Source organism: Panthera uncia, chromosome B1, assembly GCF_023721935.1.
Source record: "Panthera uncia isolate 11264 chromosome B1, Puncia_PCG_1.0, whole genome shotgun sequence".
Classification (NCBI taxonomy): domain Eukaryota; kingdom Metazoa; phylum Chordata; class Mammalia; order Carnivora; family Felidae; genus Panthera; species Panthera uncia.
In genome coordinates, this window is record NC_064811.1 from 6,644,261 (window position 1) to 6,660,232 (window position 15,972).

The following is a 15,972-nucleotide window of genomic DNA, read 5'->3' on the forward strand; positions in this document are numbered from 1 at the left end:
TATTTTGGCTCAGGTTGTGATCTCACAGTCTATGGATTTGAGCCCCCCGCCCCCCCGTCAGGCTCTGCCCTGACAGCATGGAAGCTGCTTGGGATTCTCTCTCTCTCTCTCTCTCTCTCTCTCTCTGCCCCTCTCCTCCTTGTGTGCTCATGCTCTCTCTCAAAATAAAAAAAAATTAAATATGTAAATAAATAACTATCCAAGGACTCCTGAGCAGTGAGAGTGTCTCTAGATGCCCAGGACATCCTGGAGGAGGGGCAGAGGACTGAGCCTCGTGGCGGGATAAGGGGGGAGTTTCAGTGTGTCCTAAGGACATCAACATCATTGCTTTCGCACATCGGTGTCCCCCTGCTGCAAAATGACTTTTGGAGCGAAGACTCACCCCCACCCCCCACAACAAGTCCTGAAGGCCACCAGCAGATGATATGTTATCATCAGCCGAAGTACAATGCCATCAGTGACCTGTGCCTCATGACACATGCTTTGTGGTTCACAAGGCAACTTGCCATATACCTTTGCTTTTATCCCCTGCTGTCTCTTCTCTGCCTGACCTCGCCTCAACCTACATCTCCCTGGGAGCAGCGAGGGGGCCAGGAGGGACTGCCCCAGAGTCACCAGAACAGGGACAGATAAGGAAAGCAGGACTGACCAATTTCTCTTTCACCGAATCACTTTCTTTGGAATCTGTGGAGTCCTGTTCGCTGACCGTCATGGCTTATTTGTCAGATTTTGGACTGGATTTCCTTGTTCCTGAGAAAGAGAAAAAAGGAAGAAGTCATTAGGCGCTTGCTGTCACTGACGGGTAATTAGGGGAGGCGGCCCAGATGAGGGGGCATGGTGAGGACACCAGGACAGGGGTGCCCGGCTCCCCCGGAGACCTAAGCAGCTCTGTGCTCCTCTCTGGACTCGGTGTCTCCATCTGTGAGATGGTTGTGTTGAACTACCTCCGTGTTTTCCACACTTGCCACTTTGCTTATTGGATACAGGCCCCTCCCCAGAACATTCTCATTCAGACAGCCATTCTCATGGTAGGGCACATCTTGGAAATACCAAAGTTTCTGTTCCCAAGATGTGAAAATAAAAGCAGTGTAAGTCAAAACCAAGTGCCAATCTCCCCTGTCAAACTGGAAACAGTTTACCAAAATTGTAACAGGATCACTGGCAGGACAGACCTTGAAAACTATGCAGCTTTCCTGGAGTTTGGAAATAGGTTTCTAGAGGCATAAAAATATTTAGGCCCTTTGGGCCAACTACTCCATCTATAAAAAGTTATCCTAAAGCAGCGGAAAAGGAACGTGCACAAAGAGTCCAGCCTGAGACCTTCACTACAGCATTTTTCACGTTAAAAAATGGTATTCACGGGGCGCCTGGGTGGCTCAGTTGGTTAAGCGTCCGACTTCGGCTCAGGTCACGATCTCACAGTCTGTGAGTTCGAGCCCCACGTCGGGCTCTGGGCTGATGGCTCAGAGCCTGGAGCCTGCTTCCGATTCTGTGTCTCCCTCTCTCTCTGCCCCTCCCCCATTCATGCTCTGTCTCTCTCTGTCTCAAAAATAAACAAAAACGTTAAAAAAAAAATGGTATTCACAAGAGAAAAAAAAAAATCCAGCAGGGAAGTTTAAATAAGTTATGGTACATCCATATATGGAAACTCATGTAGCGATTAAAAACTGTGTTAAAGAACGTTTCATGTCAGGGTGCCCGGGTGGCTCAGTCGGTTAAGCGTCCAACTCTTGATTTCGGCTCAGGTCATGATCTCATGGTTCATGGGATAAGGCCCCACATCAAGCTCTGCACTGACAGCATGGAGCCTGCTTGGGATTCTCGATCTCTCCCTCTCTCTGCCCCTCCTCCCCTTAAAATAAATAAACATTTTATAAAAGAACATTTAGGGGTGTGTGGGTAGGGCATCTGACTTCAGCTCAGGTCTTGATCTCACAGCTCATGGGTTCGAGCCCTGCGTCGGGCTCTGTGCTGACAGCTCAGAGCCTGGAGCCTGCTTTGGATTCTGTGTCTCCCTCTCTCTCTGCCCCTCCCCTGCTCGAGCTCTGTTTTGCTCTCAAAAATAAATAAACTCTTTAAAAAATTGTTTTAAGTTTATTTACTTATTTTGAGAGAGAGACAGAGACAGCACAAGTGGGAGAGGGAGCGAGAAACCCAAGCAGGCTCCATGCTGTCAGCTTAGAGCCTGATGTGGGACTCGACCCCACAAAACGGGAGATTGTGACCTGAGCTGAAACCGAGAGTCGGACGCTTAACCGACCGAGCCACCCAGGCACCCCTAAAAAAATTGTTTTAAAGGTTTAAAAATTTTAAAAAAGAATATTTAATGTCATGGGAAAATGCTCATAATCTTCCTTGACAAACAGAGGAAGATATATTAAAGTCTATCCACCAGTTAACGTTGAAACTAGATGTACTTAGGAATAGACACGTGCTCTTAAAGGATGTATGTACTTAAACTGTGCCCGTGCGTTCTTTAATATGAAATTCAAGGTTTCAAAATATTTGTACATCACGTTGTTCATTCAGCAGGTATTCATTAAGCCCCTAATGCCCAGGTAAAAGCAAGACAGACTTTGGCCTGCCCTGATGGAGCCTGCACTCTAGGAGACTGTACAGCCTGTTCCTGGGGCACACGGAAGGCGAGCGGCCTGGCCCAGCACAGGACAGGAGAGCAGGAGGGGACTGGGCCGCAGAGGGGAGCGGAGGACAAATCACATATTTATGTGCAGAGAAAATAGACTCCTTGGAGGCGGCAAGAGAGACAGCAGTTTCCCCTCGGCCACCGTCTTTTAGCCCATTTTTATCTGGTGTGTTTTCCTAGACTTCTCCGATTTTTGACACTGAAAAAAAAAAAATTCTATAACTAGAAAAGCAAGTTTTAAAAGTTGCTTTAAGTTTAAAAAAATGTTTCTGTTTTGATGGAGTCCTTAAGGTGTTGGGTAGCCAAGGAGACATAAGCAATACAATTCTGGAAAAATATCCAGTCCTTATAGGATGACGGGCTCTGCGATCCAGATGTCATCTGAGCCGGTCTGACGAGGATGTTGGTTGGCAGGCTTCCATAGTCAACACTCGAGTGTGACATCCGAGGCCCTCCCCTGACAAGGGCCACACACTCAGCACACGCTCAGGGACCGTCCAGCCCACTGGACCTCCATTTCCAGGCCATTCTTGTGTTCCCTGGACTGTCCCTGATCCTAGAATGCCTTTCCTCCTTCCCATGCACAGAAGGAAGTGATTCCAAGTTCCCAGAAGGAACAGTCAGTCAAGTGGAGGTGAGCCTTGAAGGTGAGATTCTGTGCCCACCTGCCCAGCACAAGGCCAAAGGCAGACAGCTTACACCCCAGGCAGTATGGAGCCATGAGTTCAAATCCCAGCTCAATAGCTTACTCGCTGTGTGACTTGCGGAAAGTCACTTAACCTCTCTGGGCCTCTGTTTCTACATGTCAAGTAACGAATAATAACAGGACACATCTCATCGGGCATTTGTGAAGATTAAATGACTCAATGTGTATGAAGCACATAGTAAATGCTAAATGGCATCATCATCATCATCCCCGGACTCCCAGCAAATGGCCTCTGTGGAGCACTGATGAGGCATTTCATTTGTAAGGGCCTCATGGAACAACATTCTGAGATGGTGTCTTAGAACTGGTTACGAGAGGGGGAACCATTGGGCATGCGAGCAGAGAGCCCTAAACTGCTTCAAAAGAATTCTCTAAGGCTTAAATGGAATCGTGAATAAATATAACACCGATATCCGCTCTGCGTGAAGTTCCAAACATGCCAGCTCCCTATCTTTTTGGTCCGCAGTAATAATACAAAACGTGCTGCTGTTTGAATCTAACACTCTGGTGTCCACTCGTGTGGCCATGCCAGTTCTTAGAAGGTCAAACGACCGCAGCCATTGGTGAACAGCCACATCCCAAGCCCCCAGAGTGCCCACCTGCCACAACCCAGCAGCTACAGAGTTAACGTCTACCAAAACCGAGCCCAGGACTCTGTTCCTGGCAATCTGATTGCCCTCCACCTAGGTTGTCCCTGGGGTTAAATGTTTAGAAAATCACCTCGCTGCCGATAAGAAAACCTTTGCGGTCGCCATGTGTCTGTCGCTAGGGTCAACCATGTTAGAAATAAGGTAAGCAAGCCTTAGGGAAGTATCTTTACCCACCCAACCTGTCACAGAGGGTGGGTCTGAGCCCAGACAGCTTCTGGTCAAATCCTCACTCGTGAGCCTGGGTTGGCTGGAAAGACAGAGGCAAAGAAAAGGCGCTGTTGACATCCGTAGACCGCAGAATGTCAGCGGACGGCCCAGGTGGACTTGTTCTCCTAAAGCTGGGGGTCACCTCCCTTGAAATGCCTGCAGGTGCTGCTATTCAGCCTGCCACACGAGCTCAGTGGTGCCAACCAGCACCTGCTTCACAGCTCTGAACAGGAAATGCCACATACTTCCTATTCCCCCCACGTTTTGATTGAGCAATATTTGGCTAGGGCTTTATTCTTTATTTTCAGGGTTAATTCTCTGCTGACTTTGACATGGAGCTAAAGCTAACCCTAAAACAACATCCTGAAAAGGAATGTGGAAGATAGAGCAGCTTTGAGAGAGAGAGAGGAGGAGAGAGAAGGAGAGAGACAGAGAGGAAGGAAGGCAGAAGGAGATAACTGGGTTATCAGCCATTGGAATAATTGCCTTAGCCATGATCACTCATTATCCATTTCATTTTATAGCAGCATTCATCAAACCCCACGCTAAGCACTTTATGTGCATTTTCTCACTTAATCTTCACCTAAATTGATGTTCAAATCCCTGACTTTTCAATTCCCTTATTCCAGCTGCTCTCCGAGAGTCTTAGAAATTCTTGAAATCCTTCCCAAAGCTGGTCCATGTCTGTGAACATAACCCACCTGGTTTCTGGAGCCCCCCTTGCCTGTTACGGTCTAAAGAACAAACAGAATACGTTTCATAGATAAATCAGCTCCCCCCATATAATCAGATATAAGCCTGGGAAATTGTGAAAGAAAGCAGCACTAATGATTACACGGCATCCAGCTATTACTATAAACATTCCTTAATGTCTATCCCCACGAGAGGTAAATGATTAACAGCCAACTATTGATGGCAAGCTCAGCTTATTAAAAACATGCCAGGGGGTCAACAAGTTCTGGACCAGAGTCAAAGGCAGAGGTGTTCCGGCACAGCCACTGTTGAGTATCGGGCTGACCTTCTTGCGTGTCCGATGGCTTCCTGCTACTCCGAGGATATGACCAGCGCAGGATCTGCCCAGGCCATGGTGAGGGTTAAGTGACATGACACATGACAGCTGTAAAGCAGGACACGAATGGTGCACGTCGATCGGGTTCTAAGCCCAAATGGGCAAGACGAAAAGTTTATTCTTGCTACTCTGTCAATGTCAGACTATAATCAGCCCCGGGAGAAATACAGGAGAGCCGTCAACTCTGAAATGCTGCACCGGTGGTCACTGCTGTTGGTGGCGGTTTACGAATGCCACAACGTCCCCCCGACCTGTCCCGGTAGCTCGAAAGAGATGCCCACGTGTGAGCCCTACTCTATCTTCAGGACTCTGAGATAAACGGAGGGCTGGAGCAGCAGAGGGGTGTGAGGAGAAGAAGTGAGGAATGCAAGAGCATGGCTGAGCGGCTCGGGGCCAGATCCAAGCTCAGCCAAGGGCACCAGGGCCTCCTCCTGACCAGTTCACAGAGAGAGCTGAGGGCATGAGGAGTGCGGAACGGTTCTGAGGTGAATCGTAGAAAGATGGCGCCTGGGAGTCCTACCCACCACGGAAAAGGGACTCCGTGCCTGGTTCAGGAATATGCTTGGACCCTGGGAGGTAGCACCATTCGGGGAACTTGGAAAAGCCCTTCTGATTCCCTTGGCATCAACTCCGAGCACCCGGGCAGCCTTCTCATGGCTAACCCCATTTCCCCAGTTTCCCACCCTTGATGTTGACAAAACAGTGGACTGGAGAACGGGAAGAAACCACCTGATCCCCAAGAAGCACCTACCCCAGGTGCCTTTATCAACCAACCTCCAGTGTCCGACCCAACCTGCCCATCAGGAAGACGACATTTCTGTGCCCGGGGTGATTTCAGCTGTGCTCAAGGAAATGCAGACACACCTGGGCAACGCAATGGCTCCCCTGGAGTTTTCAAAGCTTCCACAATTATCCATTTGGTGACCAACCCTTCCTTTTCCCAATCAGTCACCTGACCTCTCTCTTGACATGTTTTTAGCTGTGGCAAATCATTCTCAGAACCAGGATTATTCAACCATTAGTTTAGCAGCGTCTAGGTGGATAGTATAATACGATGACTAAGCCTGGGATTTCGTGTCAGACCTCCACCCCCAGCCTGCCCCTCCCCAGCCATGTCACACAGCACAAGTCACCTGTCTGCCAAGTGGGGATAAGGGAGTACTTGTCTCAAGGTCATGTCATATAGACCAAACGAGATGTTGCCCTTGGAAATACCCGCCATGTAGCAAGCACCCAGTGAATATTCACTATGGCTATTGTTTTGGGAAGTCTCTTTCTTGATCACTATTTTTATTCTTTCTTATTTGTTTATTTATTCATTTATTCTTTTTCAAGTGTTTTATGGAGCACCTACTATGTGGCCCACATAGTGCTGGAACCCGAGAAGGCTGCAAAGAAGGGTTAAACCTGTTACTTCCATTGGGTAATTCACAATTGAGTTGGAAGGATGAGCCAATGGATGATACCCGCATTTAGTAAGCACCTACTGTGTGCCAGGCACTGGTTAGGCAAAGCCTCATTTAGTCCCGAGAGCAGCCACTAAGCTTTGTTATCTCCATTCTGTGGCCGAGCGTACCGGGATCCCACAGGTCACCCCACCTTCCTGAAGCACCATGACTTATGGATGAGGACTGATGTTTAAAGCAAGACCACCCACTCCGCACCACTCTCCCCGCCATGTTACCGTTCACTGCTGCTCTGTGGGGAGGCCCCCCACCCCCCACCAAAATCAACAAGCCCATCGGAGCGAGCCTCAGGATCTTGCTGTCAGACACGCTTCTCTTTTCACTTCCTGGCCATGCGTGGCCGTGCAGCATCCAGAAAGACTTCCCACTTGGGAGGCTCTGCCATGGTGGGTCTTGTGGGCACATCCCTCTTGTCAAGGGTCTTCTTTCAGCCATTATCCCGTTTTCCTTCGCCATCATCAAGTTCTTCTCCGTCAGATCGCTTCAGGCCATACACAAGGGTGTCTCCATGCCATCAATTTAAAAAAGGAGCTCGAAAGGAAGATGTGTTGGCAAAGATGTGGAGAAGCTGGGGCCCTCCTACATTGCCAGTGGGAATGTAAACTGGTTTAGCCACTGTGGAAGACAGTCGGGCGGTTTCTCCAAGAGTAAACATAGAATCACCTTCTGCCCCAGCAACGCTCCTCCTGGGTACAGACCCAAGCGAACTGGAAACAGGTGTTCAAATAAACCTTGAACACGAACGCTCACAGCAGTGCTCCTTACGGCAGTTTGTAGTGTGGACACAGTCCAAATGCCCATTAGTTAACGAATGCATAAAGAGTTAGGGTCTCCCATATAATGGATTGTTATTACTCAGACATAAAAAGGAATGAAGTCCTGACACACGTTTACAGTACGGAAGAACCTTGAAACCCTTATGCTGGGGTTAAAACGCTGAACACAAACAGTTATGTGTTTTCTGATTCCACTTAAATGGAATGTCCGGGGGGTCGGGGGGCCCCTGGGTGGCTCAGTCGGTAGAGCGTCTGACTTCAGCTCAGGTCACGATCTCGCGGTGCGTGGGTTCGAGCCCCGCGTCGGGCTCTGTGCTGACAGCTCGGAGCCTGGAGCCTGTTTTGGATTCTGTGTCTCCCTCTCTCTCTCTGCCCCTCCCCTGCTTGTGCTCTCTCTCTCTCTCTCTCAAAAATAAACATTAAAATAAATAAATAAATAAATAGGATGTCCAGAAAACGCAAATCCGCAGAGGTTGAGAGCAGATCCGTGGTTGCTAGGGAACCGCTCTTTTACAGGTGAGGGGTTTGCTTTTGGGGAGATCAAGATGGTTTGGAGCTAGACAGAGGCGGTGTTGCACAACATTGTGAATGCGCTCAATGCCGCCTAACTGTTCACTTTAAAACGCTCCGTTTGAGGTTAAGTGAAGTTCACCTCAGTGGAAAACAAGACATCCTTTGACTCCGTGACCTCCTGTTACCACCCCATTTCCTTGCTCTTTGTCACAGCTAAAGTGTCCCAAAGAGAACTCACGGTCTCTCCTTTGCCCTGCCCATTCTCGCTGGTGCAGAAGGCTTTTGACCCACCACCCCACCCAGCTTGCTCTTATTGAGGACATCAATCATCCAAAGTCACTAGTCAATTCCCTGTAACCTCCCAGCAGCTTTGGCGAAGGTGACCACTCCTCTTCCTTCTGGGTCCTTCTAGAAACTTCCTTGTCCTGGGGCACCTGGGTGGCTCCGTCGGTTAAGCTTCTGACTTTGGATCAGGTCATGATCTCACGGTTCGTGAGTTCGAGCCCCGCGTCAGGCTCTGTGCTGACAGCTCGGAACCTGGAGCCCGCTTCGGATTCTGTGTCTCCCTCTCTCTCTCTGCCCCTCCCCGACTCGTGCTCTGTCTCTGTCTCTCTCAAGAATAAATAAACATGAGAGAAACAAACAAACAAACAAACTTCCTTGTGCTGTCTTCCAGCCAACACGCTGGCCTGGTTTTCCTTCGCCTGTTTCTTCCTTAGTCGGCTCAGCCGCTCTTCCTTGCCTGCGAGGCCGCTGATGGCAGAACGTCCCAAGACTCAGCCCATTGGCCTCCTCACTGCTCTGCAAACTCATCCAGACTCGTCCATCCACAGCCTTCAAACCATCTGTACAATGCCGACTGCCCCAACCTACCCCTTTCGCTCGGACCTCTCCCCCGAGATCCAGACTCATGCGTCCACCTCCCTGTCAGTGCTGACGCTTGGCTAAGCTTCTCAAGCCGAACAGGTCCCAAACTGAACTTCCGACGTCCCTGTCCAAATGCCCTCTTTGCTCCGGCCTCCCCGTCTCCCCTATTGCGGCCCCCATCCCAGTTCCTAGGCCAAAGAGCAAGACTCCCTCCTCCCTCTGACTTCCCTCCTAGTGCCTGTTGGAACCACGACATCTCTCGCCACGTCAGCTCTCAGTTACACCCGGGCAGATGGTGCATCTCTCCCCGGGGACACCAGGGACACGGCTTGCCACAGCCTCCAGACAGCTGCCCTCCTCACCAGACCCCCTCCATCCAGAGGTGGCCAAGGCGACTTCGTCCGCAAACACCCAGGCCGAGGGACCCTCCCTGCCCCGAGCCTCCGGTGTCTGTCCTAGATCGAGTCCTGACTTGCTGCTCCCTTCGCCCAGAGTCAGACTCCCCTCCTCGTTCCCCCATGTCATGCAGCGAGAGCACCTCCCGACCTGGGTTCTAATTCTGGTCCTGCTGCCGACCGACTGTGGGATTAAACAGGTCATGAGGTCCTTGGTGATCAGGCCCATGTCTGCCTCTCCAACGTTTCCCTCTGCTCTGTCCCTCCGCCTCCACAGGCCCCTCACCCTGGCTTCTCCTTTCCTCCCAAACACCCAAATTCCACCATCTCGGGGCCTTTGGACCTGCTGTTCCTTCTGCCCAGGGGTCCACCCTCAAACCACTTATGGCTCTTGTCCTGTGGGGTCTTCTCTCAAACGTCTCCTTAGAGATGCTCTCCCTCACCTCCCCGGCTGAACCGACCCTGATGAGGGGATGTAAGGCAAACTGAGGGCCATGCACAAGCTAACCCCCCCTCCCCCCAGGTGGGAGGTATGTGACATTCCTCAGGCTTTCCCGGCTGCCCAAGAACAAAGGAAAGGGGAAGGCAAGAGGTTAACTGATAGAGATCACAGTTGTGCAGGACAGAGTCTCCATCCATTTACAAATATCTTAGTTAATTATAAGGAAAAGGCAATCGTAACAATAACCCAATCTCCAGAAACCTACAGATTCGGTTTCCTGGAGCCCCAACATCACCCTCCCCTCCACAGTGATGTGGGGAACAGAGGCAAGAAGGAAATGGCAGGTAAAATTAAACTTCCTTATAACCTGCAGCCCCTTGACAAATACTTGAGGCAAAGAGAGTATATCCTTTCCCCAGGAAACCCTACCGTCCTTATGTTAATGCCTTACTACAGGGAAAACAACCTTGGCTTGACCACAGCAATGCCTCCGGTGTCTCCTGAGTCCTCTTTAGCACATGAAAGTCCTTCTGGGGGCCTCCCTTTGACTTTACCTCCCCAACTCCATAGTATATAACCAGCCACTGTTCACAACCCAGCGTAGCTTTTCTGCCCATGGACCCTGTCCCCGTGCTTTCATAAAATCACCATTCTTGCACCAAAGACATCTCAAGAATTCTTTCTTGACGGTCGACTCCAGACTCTCACCACCCCAATACCCCATCAAACCCCACCCCGACCCCAAGTCTGCCTGCCTGCCTGTCTGTCCATCCCTCCCTTCCTCCTCTCCCTCCTTTCCCCTCTCCTGCTCCTCTCTCTCCATCCTTCCCTCTTTTTCTCTCTTCCATTACCTTTTATTTTCTTCCACATACTTACTACCTGAAGTTACCCTTTTTGTCTATTTGTTTTGGGGGCTCTTGTCTTTCCTGCCCTGCAGAATGCAACCCCATGGCGGGGGCGGGGGGGGGGGCAGGGACCTTGTCTCTTATCACTGCTGTTGTCCCAGTGCACGGAACAGAGTTTGGCACATAGTAGGCACTTAATGCATATTTGGTGACTAACTGACCAGAAAAGCCACAATGCCCGCTGAGCTCTCTCTTGCCCCCAGAAAACTCCCATAAGAGAGCTCAGCCTGGACTGGCTGCAGAGGGGCTCCTGCCAGCCTGGCCCCCCGGGGCCGACACGGAGCGACTCAAAGCATTCTCTAGCCTGTGTCTTGTGGCGATGGCACTGAGCGTCCAGCAGCTGTGGGTCAGGGACCCTCCTAACCAGGCTGTTCTCTCACTGCCTGCTTCCCACGCTCTCTGTGTGTTTCCAGAACCCGGATGCACAGTCTCTCCGTTGATGCAGTCACAACCTTCCAGGGGCCACCTGTTACACAGCTTTTCTGTCCCAGTCCATGCCGGTATGTGACCAGCAATCACCCTTGTCCACTTGGCTCCTTCTAGCGGTTGCATCTGGGCCTCCCCACACTCGGCTCCCTTATCTGGAAGGTCCACCAGGAAGCCCCCAGGACTGGGCTGGTCCCGATGTGGACAGCTGATCCCCCAAATGAACCCTTCTTGATGAGAAAAGTCAGTGAACTCCAATGCAGCACCAGAGACGCTCTCAGAATTTGAGTCAGGGAAATAAGTCAGAGAGAGACAAATACCATAGGATTTCACTCATATGTGGAATTTAAGAAACAAAACAGATGACCACGGGGGAAGGGGAGGAAAAATAACATAAGATAAAAACAGAGAGGGAAGCAAACCATAAGAGACTCTTAACAACAGAGAACAAACGGAGGGTTGCTAGAGGGGAGGTGGGCGGGGGGATGGGCTAAATGGGTGATGGGTACTAATGGGCATGAAGGAGGGCACTTGTCGGGATGAGCCCTGGGTGTCATAAGGAAATGATGAATCACTGGGTCCTACTCCTGAGACCAATACTCCACCGTCTGTTAACTCACTTGAAGTTTATTCCTTTAACGTTTATTTATTTTTGAGACAGAGAGAGACAGAGCATGAATGGGGGAGGGGCAGAGAGAGAGGGAGACACAGAACCGGAAGCAGGCTCCAGGCTCTGAGCCGTCAGCCCAGAGCCCGACGCGGGGTTCAAACTCACGGACTGTGAGATCGTGACCTGAGCCGAAGTCGGACGCTTAACCGACTGAGCCACCCAGGCGCCCCTAACTCACTTGAATTTAAATACATAAAAAAGTGGGAGAGTTGAGCCTTCACCGAAGACTAGAGCTAATTTTAAGTAATATACAACTTCTACACTCAAAACTAAAGGCAAACAAGGGGTTCCGTTTGTCACTGAGAATACTTCCGGAAGAAAACTGACAGGAGTGCTCTTTACTTTTATGAAAGTCAGAAATTAGTGTAGAGAACTTTAAAAAGGAAGAAAGAAAGAAAGAAAGAAAGCTCAAAGTTTAAAGAGGCTATCTCTGCTTATCACACGGTGGCTTGGTATCACTTTGGGTTTTACCAGAGCCCTCGTGGGACTGTTACAAGCCCTTTAAGAAGACCTCACAAGCCCTTTAAGAAGAAGCATGGTCAGGGGGGTCCGGATGGCTCTGTCAGTTAAGCGTCCGACTTCAGCTCAGGTCATGATCTCACAGTTTGTGAATTAGAACCCAGGGTCGGGCTCTGTGCTGACAGCTCACAGCCTGGAACCTGCTTCGGATTCTGTCTGTCTCTCTCTCTCTGCCCCTCCCCTGCATGCTCTCGCTCTCTCTCTCTCAAAAATAAACAATAAACATTAAAAAATTAAAAATAAAGAAATAAACATTAAAAAAAAAAAAAAAAAAAACGGAGAGCCCCCCGCGTGGGTTAAATTCACACTGTGAAAGAAGGTTGAAATATCCGCCTGTTTAAAAAAAAGGGGGGGGGGGGAGCGGAATGTTCTAAGATACAAACCCTCGTCCTGGCTCACGGGTCTGGTTGAAGCTGAAGGAACAGGGCTCTGGCACCCACACAGTGACCCAGCTTGCCACCAGCCAGCAGTGTGACCTCAAACTACTCACTTAACCTCTCTGAGCTCAACTTCCTTACCCGTAATCATAACCAGGACACCATGTCCCTCCGTGGAGATCAGTAACATGTGGACATAATACTCAGCACCTGAAACTTGTGCCTATTTTTAACACATCCAAGTTAATCATTTGTGAAATGCAGCGAGTCTAAGCAAATATTTATACTTAGCTGTTCATTCAGAGTTTCTCCCAGGCTGGTGTTCAGCTCGAGCAGAGTTGACCAACGAGAACAACAGCCTTCGGCGGCCCGGAGCAGGTCTCCGTGAGTTTGCGTTCCCCAAGGAGACTCAGCATGTGGCTTCGATGTCAAAGGACAGGCTGTGGACCAGACACCGGTTGCTTGGATTTTCCTGAGACCCGGAAACGCTCGTCGGAGCTGCTCGCCGAGCCACTGCTTGGTTCTCTCCCGCGTCTCTGGCCGCCTTCCACATTCTTCTCCGGGGCCTCCTCCCCTTCCCCGTGCTTATTCCCTCTGCACTTGCTGCCTGGGCGGCTCTGCTCCCACCTGCCTGCTGATGACGCCCAGGTTCTACCCCAGCCCAGGTGTGCCACGTTCCTGGGCAGCCCACAGGACATGGGCACTTGGGTACTGAGAGGAACCTCAGAATTAAGTGACCAAATGACGCCGGTGGAGCGGCCGGGTCGGTCTCTAGCACGGCAAGTGCTCGGAGACAGTCGTGCATCTGGAGCCAGGGCGGTCCCCCTGGGCTGGCTGAGCTCCCACACCTGCATGAATAATTATTATCTCAGACTTGCCAGGTCCCCAGCCTGCCGCCCTCCCTCCCGCCCTGTCCAAACCAGCTCCTCCACGGTCCTCCCGTCCCGGTCAGTGGCATCACCCTTCCCGGGAGGACCTGCTGTCCACACCCTTCTTCCTGGATGCAGAATCTGACCGCCTCCCATCAGTTCTTGCTTCTCAGCCCTAGTCCGAGCGGTCTTGCCAGCCCTGGGAGGAGCCACTGCCTCGGCCTCCCCTCCAGCCTGCTCTCCCTGCCCCTGCCCCCCCACTTCCCCACAGAGCAGCCAAGAGCTCCTCATAATGTAGGTTGGATCTCCTCCCTCCTGTGCTCAGAAAATGCCCCTCCCCATGGCTCCCGACCCTCTCGGCTCAGGATTATGTCCTCAGGCCTCAGCAAATGCTATAGCCTCTGACTCTGATGACTCGCGCTAATGCTGTTCCCCCCTCTCTCTGCCCCCTGCCCCTCCACTCTGGCCAACTGGATCCCTTTGGCTCTAGTACACTCTTGTCTCAGGACATTTTGTACCTGCTGTTCCTCTGCCTGGAACATCCCCCCCCAACCCCCAACCCCCCAGATCTGCAAAGGGCTCACAGCTCACTTTGCTCTGGTCTGCACCCCAACAGGGGCCGTTGGAAAGGACCCCCTGACTACCCGATATAAAATGCAAGCTCGTGATTAATCACCCCCATAATCTCCCATCTATCCTGCACTGGTTTACTTTTGAAGGGCTCCAGTCGCCGAACGAAGAGTGTTTACCTGTTCGTCGACCTGGATCCTCCGGCTAGAATGTGTAGCCCAGAGAGCTGGGATCAGGTCATGTGCTGGCCACCCTTCCTGCCCCCGAGGCCCCAGTGCCCACCTTCCCTGTCCTGCTCTTGCCCTGGGACGCCGGCCCTAACGGACAGCATCGGCTGACTCCCTTGCAAGAAGCCATCGGCCCAAGGGAGGTGTGGGCAGGAAGTCAAAGGGTGGGAAGACAAGGAGGTCGGGCATCTCCCCTGCGGCCCAGTCCCCCCAGTTCAGCAGCTCTGGCAACATTTGTACCCTCCCCAAGTGGAGACAGCCCTCCTCCTTCTCAACACCACCTCCTTCCCTTGCGCCCAGAGTGAGCCTCAGCGTCATGGAGGGACCGGCCATTGTCCATCTGTTCCTTTACCCCTCCCCACACCTTTGTGAGTCCCTAGACTTGTCTGGGGTGGGTTCTGTTTCCTCCTGAAACCCTAGCGCAGCCACCCAGTCACGTTTACTGCTGTGCCTGGCACCTAGAATGCAGTCTGAAACACGGTGCTTGATAAATACTTCCAATGAATTCATTAACTAATGAATTAATTAGCAGAAGGATGAATGGGAGGAAACCAATATGCTACTTAAAGGAATGAACAGATCAATGAATAGAGCAGGCCGCTTTGTTTCTGTGAAGGAAAGAATGAATTAAGCCAATGAACTAACTTCCAAGGAAGCCTAAACAGAAAAAAAATGAACAGAAGCCATGTGTTCCTTTGAATTGTGTGCTTAGCAGAGTCCTGAATCTGTCTCCTGCACTGGCTCTTACCTTGAAGGGTAAGATTACAGGCCCTTTCCCCCCCAGCCTGATGGATGAGGGCTCTGAGATCCCCTTGACCCTGGAGCCCCAGCTGCCGGCCCCACTCTCCCGGCCTGGCTGCACGCAGGCTGAGGTCGTGCATGGACCATTCAGGCTCACCCTCTGTCCAAAGCAGCAAAGACTCTTCCCTGCTCAGGAGAAGTCTGCAGGGCCCACGCCCCTGCACCACAGAGAGGGAATGGACCCCAGCGGCTTCTGCAGCAAGAGAGGACCTCGCCCGCTCAGCAGGAGCGCCGGCCAGACTCTCCCATTCACCCTGCAGCCTGCCGGCAGGCGGTACTTTCCTGGCTTGTGACAACTCTAAGGCTGGAGAAGCAGCAGTGGATTTGGAAGAGAGACCCACAAGCACCTTAGCCTTCCAAGGCGGACCGTGGCTCTCCTGGGTCTGCCAAAAGCTTGGGCCAGAGGGAGGGGCCCGGGGGAAAAAAACACAAAATGGCACATCCACGTGCAGTTGGGCCAGAAAACACAGGGCGTGGACGGTGAACTTGAAGCTAGTGCCCTTTTCTGTCTCTCTGTTCCCTGAGAAGCAGCTGCTGGGGACAGCTGAGCAAACAGAGGCTCTCCCTCCGCGGGGCTGGGACCAAGAGGCCAGTTTCTTGCACAAAGTCAGGGGAAGTCACGTGCTCCATCTGGCGAAGGGAGAAGGGGCAGGGGCAGGACTGACACCCCTGCTGACGTCACTGTTGTGCCCAGGCTGGCCGGACTTGACCACTTAGTTCAACCTTTACAGCCCTGCATGACCTGTTGGGGCTATGAATGTGCCAGAGGCCATGTCGGGGGCTCATTCCACCCTGAGAAGCAGCCACAGGCGAGGCCACAAATGGACACTTTTTCGCTGCATTTGGCCATGCAAACCCTGCTCATGCGCTCAT

The 15,972-nt window shown here is 51.5% G+C and overlaps 1 protein-coding gene across 2 annotated transcripts in view; it reads right to left on the bottom strand.

Annotated features, from left to right (window-relative positions):
- SLC2A9 (solute carrier family 2 member 9) overlaps nt 1-15,972 on the bottom strand; it is a 255,542-nt gene that overhangs the window by 219,907 nt on the left and 19,663 nt on the right. For both annotated transcript variants that reach the window (XM_049630307.1, XM_049630309.1), the window contains exon 2: nt 650-750. In XM_049630307.1, coding sequence (XP_049486264.1) covers nt 650-712 — 63 coding nt within the window. In that variant the 5' untranslated portion in view covers nt 713-750. The remainder of the gene's footprint in view (nt 1-649; nt 751-15,972) is intronic.